Source organism: Callorhinchus milii, unplaced genomic scaffold (genome assembly GCF_018977255.1).
Source record: "Callorhinchus milii isolate IMCB2004 unplaced genomic scaffold, IMCB_Cmil_1.0 Scaffold1, whole genome shotgun sequence".
Taxonomy (NCBI): Eukaryota; Metazoa; Chordata; class Chondrichthyes; order Chimaeriformes; family Callorhinchidae; genus Callorhinchus; species Callorhinchus milii.
The window spans coordinates 78515911-78530775 of NW_024704742.1; the positions used below are offsets into that span (position 1 = coordinate 78515911).

The 14865-nt window shown below is 39.8% G+C and overlaps 1 protein-coding gene across 1 annotated transcript; it reads right to left on the reverse strand.

Moving 5' to 3' along the window:
• Positions 1-456: 456 nt before the first annotated feature.
• On the reverse strand, positions 457-11045 carry chrna6 (cholinergic receptor, nicotinic, alpha 6). Its single transcript, XM_007892057.1, has 6 exons — positions 11039-11045; positions 10484-10623; positions 10275-10319; positions 7944-8053; positions 6717-7719; positions 457-672 (listed from the first exon to the last, which is right to left on the reverse strand). The coding sequence occupies exons 1-6, from the start codon at positions 11043-11045 to the stop codon at positions 556-558; spliced, it is 1422 nt and encodes a 473-aa protein (XP_007890248.1). The 3' UTR covers positions 457-555.
• Between the last annotated feature and the right edge of the window lie 3820 nt (positions 11046-14865).

A 14865-nucleotide genomic window follows, 5' to 3' on the forward strand; every position in this document is an offset into this window, starting at 1 on the left:
CACAGCTACCACAACACAACCAGTAGGGGTCAGGAAACTGTCCTAGTTCCCCTTCCTAACCCTGGGAAGGCCACGCTCAATTTAGCCACCGATTGCCCAGGATACTGAAATGGATTCAAACCAGCAAACTTGTGATCAGCAAGGTGCACTTTTATCTATTTCACCACTGGGGATTCTTGATTTTACATTCTAAGACCAAATAGTCTCATAGACTAAAACTAGGTAGAATTTCAGGCTCGATGTTGTTCTGGCAACAAGTATGCCAAACCTTAATAATCTTCTTATACATAGAGTGGTTGAATAATAGTTGTTTGCAAATGGATTGATTAATAGTGTCTCATAATTCTTATGGAGACATGGCAGATTCACAGGAACACCACCAACTACCTCCATTGCTTTGGAGCAGTGATGCCATGAGCCATAATATACTACTAGTTACCATCATAATGCTCCATTAGCGACTTTGAGTCACTACTAATGAATCTCATTGTGAGCCACTACTTTTTCAACTCCCATTTTCACCATCTTCAGGTATGGTAAGCAGAAGATTTTCTTTCAAGCCATCAAAGGCTGCAGAAACAGGCCTGCAGTTCCTAGGATACAAACCAGCACAAATACCCACAGGAATATCCTGTCAATTACCATGGCTACGTACTTCCAGTCATCTTCCACCTGTAAAGCATAAACAGAGCATAGTGTTACCAATGTGAAAGCCAAGGATCTGTATTTGCATTCTTTATTGCTTGTTTCTATTTGCACTGCTGCTCAAGAGTTCTGCTCAATCTGAATCCCTAAATCCCTTTGTTTCTCTATCTCTTTTAACCACACTCGGCTATTGCCAGCTTCTTTATTCTTTGTACTGAAGTGAATAATTTCCCATTGCTCTGTATTAAACTTCATCTGCTCTATCTGCCCAGTACAATCCTGCTTAATTTTTCATTTTAAACACAGGTACTTAATATCACTGCGTGTTTAGCTTCTGAAGGAGGCTTGCTTGTGGTTTGGAATATGCAGTAAATGGCTTGGAGCAAGAAAGTCGTGCAGAAACAAATACCGAACTCAAAGCAAAGACATTATAATTCAGTGATTACTTTTGTGTGTGTGTACCAAGAAAAGCAATTCCTCTATTGTTGTTAAATGTAATCAGTGTAAGCTTGTAACTTTCCCATTAATAGTTTGTGCAGTTCCGCCAAGTAACTTTACCAACCAGAAGAAAATCGTAAGGTCTCATCCCTACCATCAAGCTGCTTTTTAAATTGATCTTCCCTGATAACTTGTTCCAGTTGTTAATTAATAATAATAAAATCCTTGCATTTGATATAGCGCCTTATCACATCATTGAGACATCTCAAAGGGCTTTACAGTGTGTAAAGTGTGTAAATATATTGTAAAGACTGTAGTTTACTCTCTGCGTGAAGAAAAACTTCTTGGTATGTCTCTTGGCACTGCCTTTCACAATCTAAACCTATGTCCACTTGCTATAATCCTAAAATATTGATTTGAATCAGAGATTTTTGGTAATCAAAGATTGACTCTCACAATACTAAAAGCAACATTGGATGTGACATCAGTCACATCTGCTGAGTGCTTGTATCACATGGTGCTGCTTAATGATGACACGACAGACATGAAACAAACCAGCTACAGCCAGTGGTCTTTATAAGAACATAAATGCTATAAATAATACTGAACAGCTGTCACTGAGTTGAAGGGGTAAATTAAAGACCATAAAGTACAAGAGGTTTCCTCTCACTGTTTATGGCATGACCTTAATCCCTCAGTGGGATTTTAATTTACCACTGATAAACATCCAGCATCTTCTGTGTATCATACAACCAGAATTTCACCAAACATTTGAATTTTTCAGAACCAGGAATTAAGACAGAATAAAATTACTTGCACTGATCCATTTACATTGCTGTGATTAACTGCAAGGACCACTGCCGCATAATGTTCCTGTTTAACAGTTGCTTTCTCATTTGCTGTTCTGCATGCCCAACTCTAACACACTGAAATCCGAGTGGAATAAAACGAGCACTCAAAAATAGTTTACTGAATCTTGACAGAAGGAATGCAGATTGGGAATTCTCCCTGCTATATGTTACACAGGGTGAAAAATACAACCTTCAATGTGATTGAATGTCATGTCACCTGTGCCAAATATCATAATTTTCATCCTTTTATTCCCAGTCAACAAGTGAATAGAATTTATATGCAGCACCCTGACTGTGTTCAATCAAACTTAATTATAAACTTGGTAAGAAACAGCTTGAAAGGGTTATCAGGAAGGACGGTATGCTGAACTTGTTTAAGAAACAGCATGATGCTGTAATGGAAAGACAGTAGGTGGGTGTTTGGAAGTATGAGACCAAATGGGCCAAAAGACCTTCTTCATCTGTACCATTCTTGTGAACAGAAAGTAAAGCAGGGTAATGTAATGAGAATAACCAGTTTTTTCAGTGCAATGAGAAAATATGTTTTTTTGTTACTAGAATTATCTCCTTCTCAAGATGCTTAGTCATTTCATCCTTCATTATAGACTGCAATACATTATCTATCACAGATGGTAATATAACTGGTTGTTGTTTTTTTAATTATCTCTATCTCATTTTTAGAAAGATGTTATTCTAATTGAATGGAATAGATCATTCGGGAGACGATATTTGGAATTAATATGTTTTGGCAGCCTTCCTCCGAAAGGACATTTTATTACTGGGGGGATTTCAGAGAAGAATAACAAGGTTAATTTCAGGACTGAAAGCTCTAAATTATGAGACAAAAGTTTTTAAAATTATGAGAGGCAAAGATGAGCAGGTCAGACTGCTACACCATGCTGCACGTTCCATTCCAATACATGGGAAATTCCATGCATATGTGGGTTTGGTTTGGATATTCTTAAGTACTGTGATGGGTTTCTGCAAGTGTCAGACATCCGTCTGACTAAAAGAAAATCAAGGGGGAATTAAAGGTTAGAATTGTTTCCATGGAATAGTGGATATATAAAACAGACTGTCCCAAAAAAGCATGGTACAAAAAAATAAAACTTTTTAAGTATCTGCTTGATGTTATTGGGTTATTATTAGAGTATTAGTAGCAACCAAAAATGGAATAGATTGCAATGTACTATAATATTCTTAGAATATTCCACCTTTGTGAAAGATATACTCCTAAACCGTGCCTTTCTGTAGTTACCAGATGTAAAGGGATCACTCAGCTAATATTTGCTCAGTTGTTAATAGATCACAATCTGTAATAATATTAGACATGTAAAACAACACTGGGGACAAATATTACAAAGATTTGATTTCACTTGCACCATTTTCAAGTGACGTGTTACATTTCTACATACAACAAATCACACAATATAAATTGAAATGTACATTTGTGTTGTGTACATGACAAACGAGTCACACAGGTTTCCGAAGTGCAAGACTCGCAACCTGGGTTTAGCAAAAGATTTTGTAGATATTAAAATTCTGCCAGTCACCAGATGTGTGTCACGCTGCTCAAAAGTTATTTACTTCCAGCTGAACGGAATGGAATTCTCATAGGTCAGTGTGACACATGTTTGATTACTGGCAGAATTTAGTATTTAAGAATCCGGGTTCTGCAATTTAGACTCCATCGTCTATGTTAATCCTACAAATTGTGGATCCAAACACATTCCATTGTAATTGATACCAAAGCACTCAAGCGTCACTAAATGTCACTGTTGAGATTATTGAGACAAAGGAATATTTTGAGCAGCAATTAGACAAGCTAGGGCTCTTCACTCCTGAGAGACAACAACTCAGAGGGGACCTCATCGAGGTGTACTAAATTTGAAATGGAATTGAAAAAGTAAACCCAAATTAAATCTTTAGGATGTATCAAGACATTTGAACAATGGGCATAAGTTTATGGTTGTAAAGGGCTACTGCCGGACAGATACCATGAAGTTTTTCTTTACACATAGGATAATCACCCACTGTAACAGGTTGCCAGAAAAGGTGACAGAGGCTACGAAATTTAACTCATATAAAAAGCAGCTTGATACTATGATGGGGAAAGGTGGTAGAATGGATGTTCTATAGGGATGTGATTGAATGGGCCAAAAGGCCTTCTTCATCTAAACCAATGTTATGACCCCAGTTATATTTGTTTGCTACCACCACAAACAGAAGCAAACCACAAATGAAAGGGCACTTAAAGGCAAGAAGATGCCAAGCTTTGCCTCCTATCAAAGCAATTTGGGAGCAGGGAAACTATCACACTGGTGTTAATTATCACATCCCAGAGCAACGAGGAGGTAAAAAGAGAATTTAGGAAGAACTAATTCACACAGAGGGTAGTGAGATTGTGGAACTCATTGCCTGAAGCAGTGGTTCAATAAGAGAATAGATTCATTCAAGAGAAAGGTAGACCTCCACATGAGGGAGAGGGCAATAGAAAGGAAAGAGTAAAGGAATGGCTGGAGACTCATATGGAGCATAAACAACAGCATGGACTGGTTGGGCTGAGTGGCCTGTTTCTGTGCTGTATATTCTTTGTAATTCTTTGTAAATAGTCTACATTCCCCATCTTCTATGTTATAATTCAATATGAAAGAAAAAAACATATTGGAGTCTAAGATTCAATATTTACAAAGTGGATTTGCATAGGATTCATCAATTTGTTTTGATAGTATATGAGGGAAGCTTGGGGCATATGGCATGATTATATCACCTGCTATAATTGCAAAGCATTGGATATAGAGATGGTAAAAATCCACAGGGCTGAGTGTCTGAGACTTTCTTGCCTGCCTCTGTAAAGGTGTTTCTCCTCAATGGACAACATAGACCTTCTCCAGACACAGGAAGGAATGAGTACCAACAAAATAGCTGCTACTTGTGACTTTAATTCTATGATTAGTTTACAAATAAGCTCTAAATGGCCATATGATTATTTCATTCCCCATGTTATGGGATGCTGTTACCCTTATGCACATGTTTGTTTCATGGCATGTACCTGCACAGAACTGAGCAGGGAGGAAAATAATGTCAGCGGAGGGCAGGAAACAGTACCCAAATTGCCTCGTAGCTAGGTGTTGCTCTCTTTCAAAAGATACAGTGTAAAGCATAATTTGTGCAAATTAACTGCTGCTTTTGCCTAAAAATATAGTCACTTCACTGGATAGTAAAATCCTGTGAAGCTCTTTGGGACAACAAATTTATATTGAACCTTTCATGTCGGAAAGACAAGGCGTCCTCCTAACAAGAAATATGCAATATCAAATGTAAGGATTATTGATATTATTATTACAAATATAAAATAAAACACTTTAGAGTGCAGTAGTGTCTCCGATAATTACCTGTGAAATGCTGTATAACAGGTTCAACATTGTAGGAGCTATATCAGATTCAGGGATTATTTTACTGTTAATGACGTCACCACTCATGGGCCAATGTCACATTTTCAACATAATGACGCCTGCTTGGGAGACACATGAAAAAAAAGGCAGGCAGGAATGTAGCAAGGTAAATGAAGCAGCAGTAAAGAAAATGCTCCCCGATTGTCAGTTCCTTTACTCATTCGTTGCTCTTCTTGTTGCCACAGGCACGTTAAGCCCAGCATAAAATTGCATGAAACAAGCTTATGTCTTTGCAGTTTCAAAGTAGATTTTGCTGCAATTGAAATTATCCTGCGATATAAACAAGGCTGTTCTGTCCCACTGGGACTGGCAGGGGAATTGCTCCAGGAAATAGTTCTTCTACATAAATACATTATGAGATTTTGTAATTGCATTTGCAATTAAGTGGATATTTATGAAGAAAATGAAGGATATCTGGAAAGGTTTTACATAGCTATAATTTAATTCAGCAATTGAGATGACGGCATAAAGCATTGGGAGCAGAGTTCCATTATTATTATTATTATATAAATGGAAATGTGAATTCAATAACAGCCTTTTACTCGTCCTGTCTTTTTTGTATTATTTTAGATGAGGTTGTTATCCGAGATATAATTTGTAAAATCAAGGGCAAGTAGTGGGCAAAGGAAACAAATGCCCTTCCATGATCCATTTAATGCACTAAAAATACACATCGGTATTATTTTAACAAACGTCATTCTTTTTTTAAATAAGTCCTGAAGAATTTTTTATATTTTGTCCTTTTTCCTTTGTTTTCTTTAATCTAGATGAGGGATCACCTCCTTATTTTGCTTTTTATTTTAGGTGAATAAATGATTATAATAATAATAATTGTTACAGTTGATGAACCAACTTTCACGTCAAGAGGACATCTCAAATGCTTCACAAGATTCACTGTAAGATGGAGTGATTATGTGCCTTGTGGATAAATAGATCAGTTCATTTGTTGAGGAAATTAAACCATGTGGTTACCCCCAACGGTCTTTCTCCACTCAAAATATTGGGAGCACAAGTGCAAAGGACACAATATACTGATCCCTCAATATTCAATAATATATGCTGGCCTGTGTGGTTTCATACCTGCCACCATTTAAAATGGCATCAATTGCTACAACTAGAGCTGGAGTCGTATTGATTGAGCTGTTTCTCTTACATGCGGTATTTGATGTATGTCAGGGTAGAATAATACTTTCACGTGATCAACAAGAAGACATAAGCAAAATATTACTTTACATGAAAAAAGCAAAATACCAGAACTGTTGAGATCTTAGCCGATTAGACCTTGGTTCCTGACCGTTAAGCATTGAGAAGCAGTTAAAATTCCTACCTCTTTGGCTTCATTCTGGCTCTTCATGTTCTCTGCAATGTATTTGACACAATCTATTGCCTGATGGACCTCAGGAGAAAGGACTGAGAAAGCGAACAGAGCATTAAGTGACTGCGGGCTAACTTGTCTGCTCAGGCTACAGGGAACTGACTCACAGGACTCTTTCGGATGCCGACAAGAGCATATTGGCTGCTCTTTGGGTATCTTGAAGTCACCATATTCAAGGTAGTTGGTGGTATCCGTTTTGGGGCAGTTGGCTTTTCTTCGTGCACCTCTGCTTTTCTCTGGTTGCTTTTCGCCCAAGGGCCTTCTCATCAGCATGACTCTTGGGAGGAAGTGAAGGAAGATCTTTCGAACCCACCCAGGCATGGTGTGAGTGGTTGGAGTTCGGTAGTGGACATTCAAGACAAAGACTGTTATAACAATAGAGAGGGTCACAAAGATCATTGTAAATAAGAGGTACTCGCCAATCAGTGGGATTACCAGAGAGGTGGAGGGGATTGTTTCAGTGATCACCAGCAGAAAGACGGTCAAGGAGAGCAGGACAGATATACACAAAGTAACTTTCTCTCCACAGTCAGAAGGCAGGTAAAAGACCAAAACAGTCAGAAAGGAGATCAACAAGCAGGGAATGATCAGGTTGACACTGTAAAACAAGGGCAGTCTCCGTATGTAGAATGAATATGTGATATCTGTATAGATTTCTTCACAGCAATTGTACTTAATGTCATGTTTATATCCTGGAGCATCTATGATCTCCCACTCACCACTTTCCCAAAAGTCTTTCAGGTTGACTTTGGATCCTATGATAATCAGGTCAATCTTGGCTTTATCATAGGACCATGATCCAAACTTCATTGAACAGTTCTGATAGTCAAATGGAAAATATGTGATGTCCATTGGGCAGGAACTTTTAAAGATTGCAGGAGGGATCCAGGTAACAGTGCCATCATACTTGAGTAATGCCTTGGTTTTGTCTTCCACTTGAAAATCTCCCACAGCACTAGAAACAACGAGGAGGAACAATGGACAATATAAAAGATGGCATGAAATTGCCATTAAATATTTGCATTTGATTGGAGAGATACAATTTACATTTATATAGCGTCCTCCTCATCACAAGAATATCACAAAGGGCTTCACAGGGCACCCGAGTTGGGTGTGAGAGCTGAAGAAACCCAAGTTCCTAAGAGGAAACTAAGGTGTATCTAGCATTCAGCAACTCACTTGTTGTACAGCACAATATCTGGCTTCCATATCTTGTCTGATGGGACTCTGATTTGTTCGATGCCGTCAAAGTCAACTGGATTCCATCGCAGCTTATAATCGTTCCAGATCTTTTCGAAATAATCCATTCCCAGGAAAAACAATCATTTGAAAAATTAGATACATTGCTCAATCGTTAATACGACAACACTATTTATTAGGCACTGCTCACACCCTGGCTTTAAGTACTGACTGGGGCTTTTGTAATCCTCGATTTGTGTAACCAGACATCCTGCAAACTAATTGGATTCATAAGAAATGTTTAAATTAAGTACCAGGCTGCCTGTTCAGGTGGACATTAAAGATCCCATGATATGACTTGAAAAGAGTAGGCAGTTTCTCTCAATGTCTGGCCAACAATCCCCCAAATAAAATTGGTCAATTGTGGCTGTTTGTGGGAGATTACTGTGCAAACATTGGCTGCCACTTTTGCCTCAAAAGCACATAGTCGCTACACTAAAGTATAATGCTGTGAATTATTCTCCTGACATGAAGTTGATTATATCAAATGCAGGGATTATTGTTATTGGTATTATTATAAATTCAAATTAAATCATTTTCAAGGGCAGCGCAGTCAGTAGTATATAGCATCATGCTTCACCATGCTCCGCCACTGCTAAGCACTCTGGGACCCTACATGAGGAGCTCTATATGAATGCAAGTTGTTGTTGTTGTATCTACTTTTAAATCCATACTAATAAGAGGAGTCCTGTAGCTCAGTGGTTAGAGCACTCGCTTTGCAAGTGAGAGACCTGAGGTCAATTCCAGGCAGAGGGCGAAACCTTGGGCAAGTTTCCTTACTCCACACACCTAATAATAATCCCTCCAAAAACCAAAAACAATAATAAATTGGTTATTTTCAATCTACGACTGTTTGTGGGACATTGCTGTGCGCAATTGGCTGCCGCGTTCGCCCACAAATATAAGGTCAATTCACTTTACAGTTTGTTCTGTGAAGCGCTTTGGGGCGTCCTCCTGATGTGAAAAGCGCTATATCAAATGCAAGGATTATTATTATTTATTTATTAATAATGTATAAGAATGTCATAAATGCTAAAAATAATGGCCCAGGAAGAAAAGAGACAGATGCTTTTAGTGTATCTCAAGGACAGATATTTGTTGTTCGAAACAGTGAATATATTACTGGCTTCTGGACAGTAAATGGCACAGATTCAACAATAGGTGAGAGGTGTAAGCCTTCTAATTTACTAATTTTCTATATGCTAACATTACTACATGGCTTGAGAAATAGCAGGTGGTGGATAAATCCAACATGCTCTAAGATACTTTTCCACAAATTTTGTGAATTCTTACACTGACTAAGATTGAGAGGGGAGGGAGGATTATGAATACAATATTCTTTGGGGTTATATAAAGAAAGCTGTTTATCAAATTCCAGCTTAATCCTGTACTTTATCCTCAGGGACACACACCTCTCTCCTCCCGCCAAGCACTGTTTAACTCTCCTCTAGCTTCAAAAATTGGATCCAGTGATCACAGCACAGCTTGTAAGATGAGTGAAACATTTTCTTGTTGCAGCTAACAGGTGTGTAAATAATTAAAAACATCTTGGAAGCACCTCACAAGTCGTTCTCCTGTTTCACTGCACTTATTTTCTTCACCAGATCCTTTTATCTCTGAACTATCCTTTGCAGTTCCTTACCAAAACTTTTTTTTCACAACCCGCAAAAAACAGTTGTACAAATATTGACACAATATCTTTGTTCTATGTTGGAAAGCTATGGAAATACAAGGAATCGCACAGTATTCTTGAACACTGTAAATAACATGTTTTTTTACACTGTAAATTATTATTTGAATAACAACACTATTCCTAACAGAGATCATTAGGATGTTGCTAATGGGATATTGCTCCCTGGTAGGTATAATAAAATAATAATAATAATAGAATAATAATTTGGTTATCCCACAAAAGACACAGTCACTTCAGTGTACAGTATATTCTGTGAAGCGTTTTGAGACATCTGACGATTATATCAAATGCAAGGTTTATTATAATTATTATTATTATCGTTAGGATGTTGCTAATGGGATATTATTCCCAGGTAGACAACTGGCAGGGTTAAAAGCTATGCTCCACCCCACCTCCCTCAGTCAGTATAACTGGTAAGACAACATGAAGTCATGCTTGATCTGATCTTCCAGTTGTTGACCATGTTGCGTAATCTCACACCATTTATTCCTCCCCAACACCATCACCACCACCTCCACCACCCAGAAGATAAAGCCCACCACTTGATTATGCGCACAGTCGTATGCGCCGAAACTTACATGTCGCAGCCAAAGATTGGTTTCCAGTATCTGATTGACTTCATCCTGTGAGAAAAAGTCACAGGTAGCAATGATGGAGAAATTACTCAATCACTAAATAAAAAAAAGTCAGAGGGAGGGATGGAGAGGAGAGGGGGGGAAGGAGGCAAGAGAGAGAGAGAGAGGAGAGAAAGAGAGGAGAGAAAGAGGAGAGGTGGGAGTGTTCTTACCACTTTCACTAGTTGGGACATGGAGACTTCGAACTGGACCATAACAGGATTAGACACATTCTCCACTGGTCTGATGTACTTGGTGAAGCGGCTGAACATTATCTTGAACAGGCGATCCTCTCCTTTGGAGGAGTAGCAGCCTGGAAAGCAATGAGATCCCAGCTCAGCTCAGCTCAGCTCAGCACAGCACAGACCAGACCAGACCAGACCAGACAGGGATGGACAGGAGGCAACTTCTCACTCACTCACTCACACACACACACACACACACACAGAGCCTCTCGAATTTGCAAACGTGCAAATAATCTCAAATCAGGAAACATTTGGTATTTTCTTTACAAAGAAAGCACGTTAATATGTATATATATATATATATTATATACGTATATATATATATATTTGCTGCGAGCAGTCAGCAATGACAGCAAAGTCTGTCCAGTTCTGGTCTCTGACTGATCATTTTTTTTTGCAAACCCAAATGAAACAAATCACAAATCGTGCTTTTCCTCCCCAAAACACACACACACACACACACACACACACACAGTATCTTACCATGCATTACTAAAGTCAACACCATAAACACCAAACGCAAGGATGTCCTGGTAATTGTCATCTGCTCCCCTGTGTGTGTGCGGAAGCCGCTGATCAGATGCTGCTGGAAGTTGCGGAAGGTGCTGCGGATCGCAAGGTAGGTCTGCCCGGGCTTTGCTGGGCTGGGCTGGGCTTTGCTGGGCTGGGCTGGGCTTGGCTGGGCTGGGCTGGCAGAGAGCTTCACACACTGGACCAGCGAGGAAATAAGATGCTCAGGCTGCCCACTCTCCCTCCCTCCCTCCCTCCCTCTCTCAACGATGCGCCTCACACTCAGCCTCCATCACTTGCTGTCTGTCAATCACCAGCCTGCGATCCTCCCTCCCCATCTCCACCACAACCAGACCACAGGCTGAAGACAGGGAGCCCCCCCAGGCAACCACTGCACGTTGCATCTTGCATCCACACAGATATAATAGTAATAATAATAATAATAATAATAACGACAATACCAATAAGAATCCTTGCATTTGATGTAGCAGCTTATCACGTCGTTGAGATGTCTCAAAGCGCCTCACAGTGGAGGGGCCGAAACGCAGCAGTCCATTGCGCACAGCGGTGTCCCACCAACAGTCGTGCAATAGAGTGGCCCAAATATTATTTATTGATTTCTTTTGAAGGGAGGTAGACAAGTCACAAACGCACACGCACGGAACACGACCGACATTTCCTGAGCGGTTTCTGGTTAATCTGGTTGCTCAATCCATGGCTGCTTGCGGGACACTGCTGTATGCAATTGGCTGTCGCATTTCGCCCACAAAATACACAGTCAGAATACACATTTAACAGTATATTCCGTGAAGCGCTTTTGAGACATCTCAACGATGCAATAAGGCGCTATATCAAATGCAAATGATTATTACTTTCAAAACACACCTGTCAAACTCTGGTTGTGCCATTTATAACAATACTTACCGGGATGTGCTATAAATTCTAGTGGCTGTGCATTTTATTGGCGCACGCAGCACCAAGTACCAATTTTATTTTATTTGTGGGATTGTTGGTCAGGAAGCCGACAGAAACATCTCATTCAAAGAAATTCAACAATGCGTCACCCCCCACCACCACCCCCCAGCCTTGACTGTGAGTACAAAGTCCTGACGTAGGGTTCAAACACACAACCTACTAGGTTTAAGACCCACAACGCAGTAGGGTGCGAGTGCAACCAACTTAACAGCAATAACAAAGTACAATTGTAAAGCGCTTTTCACGTCAGGAGGACAAACCAAGCTGACCCACAATTTAAGATTTAGCCAAAGAAAGGTCCAGATCAAGGATATTTAAATTGGCTCAGTTAGTAGCACTTTGGTCCCTGAGTCAGAAAGTTGTGGTTCAAACCCCACTTTGGGACTTTGATCTTATAGTCTAGACTGATGCCTCAATGCAACTGCTTGGGGCGTCCTCCTGACATGAAAGGTCCTTTACAAATGTAATCTTGTTGTTGTTGTTGCTTGTTGAGGTGGATGTTAAAAATCCCATGGCACTATTTGAAAAGAGAAGGGAGTTTCTCCCAATGTTCTGACCAACAATCTCCCAAAATAAAACTGATCATTCAATTTATGACTGTGTGTGGGACATTGCACTGTACAAATTGGCTGCTGTATTCACCTACAAACTACATAGTCACTACATTTTACATTAAATCCTGTGAAGTGCTTTGAGAAGTACTCTTGATTCAAAAATGTCTGAGCATAAAGATTATTAAAGTCCAAGTGATCTTTGCAATGGTGTCATTTTACAGAAGTGGTGATTTAAAACATGACAAAGTTCACCTCAGTACATAGGAACAGGAGTAGACCATTCAGCCCTTCAAGCCTGTTCCGCCATTTAATTAGATCATGGCTGATCTGGAGTCCTGTAGCTCAGTGGGTTAAGAGCACTCGCCTCACAAGCCAGAGACCTGGGTTCGATTCCCAGCAGGGCGAAACTTTGGGCAAGTTTCCTTACTCCACACACCTGATAATTCCCTCAAGAAAAAATAAACAATAATAATTTGGTCACTCAATCCACGACTGTTTGTGGGACACTGCTATGTGCAATAGGCGTTTTGCCCACAAATGTACAGTCAATTCACTTTACAGTATATTCTGTGAAGCACTTTGAGATGTCTAGAAGACATGAAAACCGCTATATCAAATGCAAAGATTATTACTATTTTATTATTATTATTATCTGTACCTCAATTAATCCTTTCACCAATTTCCTGCTTTCTCCCCATATCCCATAATACCCTGACCTACCAAAAATGTATCAACCTCACTCTTGAAGGTGTGGATGGATCCAGCATGCACGGCCTTTTGGGGGAGAGAATTCCAGATTTCTACCACCCTTTGAGTGAGAAAATGCTTCCTGATTTCACTCTTAAATGACCTGGTTCTAATATTAAGACTATGCCCCTTGTTTTGGATTTCCCCACTAGAGGAAATAGCTTCTCTGTATAGACCCTATCAAATCCTTTCATCATCTTAAATACCTCAATCAAATCACCCATCAACCTTCTAAACTCAAGGGAATACCATCCAAGTTTACGCAGCCTTTCCTCGTAACTTAACTCTTTTAGGCCTGGTAACAGTCTGGTGAATCTGTGCTGCACCCCCTCCAGGGCCAATATATCTTTCCTGGGGTGTGGTGGAACTCTGGAACTCCCTTCCTCACTCCCTTTGCCTCGCCCCCTCCCTACCCACTTTCAGGTCTCAGCTGAAGACCTTTCTTTTCGACCGCGCCTTTGGTCACCTTCCTCCCGCTCCTCCTGGCTCGGTCCCGGGATCTGTTATTGTGAAGAGCTCTGAGACGTCGTCCGGCGTGGAGGGCGCTATATAAATCCAAGTTGTTGTTGTTGGTGGTGGTGTTGCCCAAAACTGAACGCAGTCTCCGGATGGGGTCTGACTAACGCTCTCTACGGCTGAAGCATCATTTCTTCCCCTTTGTATTCCAGACCTCTTAAGATAAAAGCCAACATTCCATTCACCTTTTTGATTACTTTTTGCACCCGGGAACTAGTTTTCAGTGATTTGATATGCGGATGGTTTCTAGGATTCGTTATAAGCTATTTACAATCAGATATAGAAATTACACCACTTACTACACCTATCACAACTGGGCATTTTCCCGTCTTAACTCAATTAACTGTTAATGTAGCTTCTTAAATGTACCAATTAGCATTTAAAAGCATTAGCTTCATAGAAATTACAGATGAAGAGGAAACCATTCAATTGGTGCTAATTCATCCATCATAGGTAATTACGCTAACCTCAATTGCCAGTACACTTAATGTTTTTCCTCCTTTACGGTCACTGACCTAAACCCATTCTATGTGTCATTTCAAATGTCAGGGATACTGCATTCTAAATTTATTTTGTTCCAGATTTCCCCCTTCCTTCTCGTCATTTATAATCAATATAATAATGAATGTAATTCTTGCATTTGATGAAATACCCTTCATGTCAGGATCTCTCAAAGTGCTTCACAGGATTTACTATGAAGTGTAGTGTCTGTGCATTGTGTAGGGAATTCACTTTACATTATATTCTGTGAAGCACTTTGAGGAGCCTCGAAGACATGATAAGGCGCTATATCAAACGCAAAGATTATTATTAGTATTAATGACTTATTTTATCTGAGGTATTGTTGGCCAGGAGACTGGGAAAAACCCCTTCTCTTTACGAATAGTGCCATGGGATATTCAGTATCTACCTGAACAGGCAGACATGATCTTAATTTATTGTCTCCTCTGAAGGACCACACCTCCAACAATGTAATGCTCCACTAGCACTGTGTCAGCCTAGACTGCG

What these genes read in the sequence shown, in the direction of transcription:
- chrna6 (XM_007892057.1), bottom strand. An exon ending in TGTCCCAACTAGTGAAAGTG is followed by an intron (nt 10,320 to 10,483) that starts GTAAGAACACTC and finishes TTTTTCTCACAG; the next exon opens with GATGAAGTCAATCAGATACT. An exon ending in CCAATCTTTGGCTGCGACAT is followed by an intron (nt 8,054 to 10,274) that starts GTAAGTTTCGGC and finishes TATTTCGAAAAG; the next exon opens with ATCTGGAACGATTATAAGCT.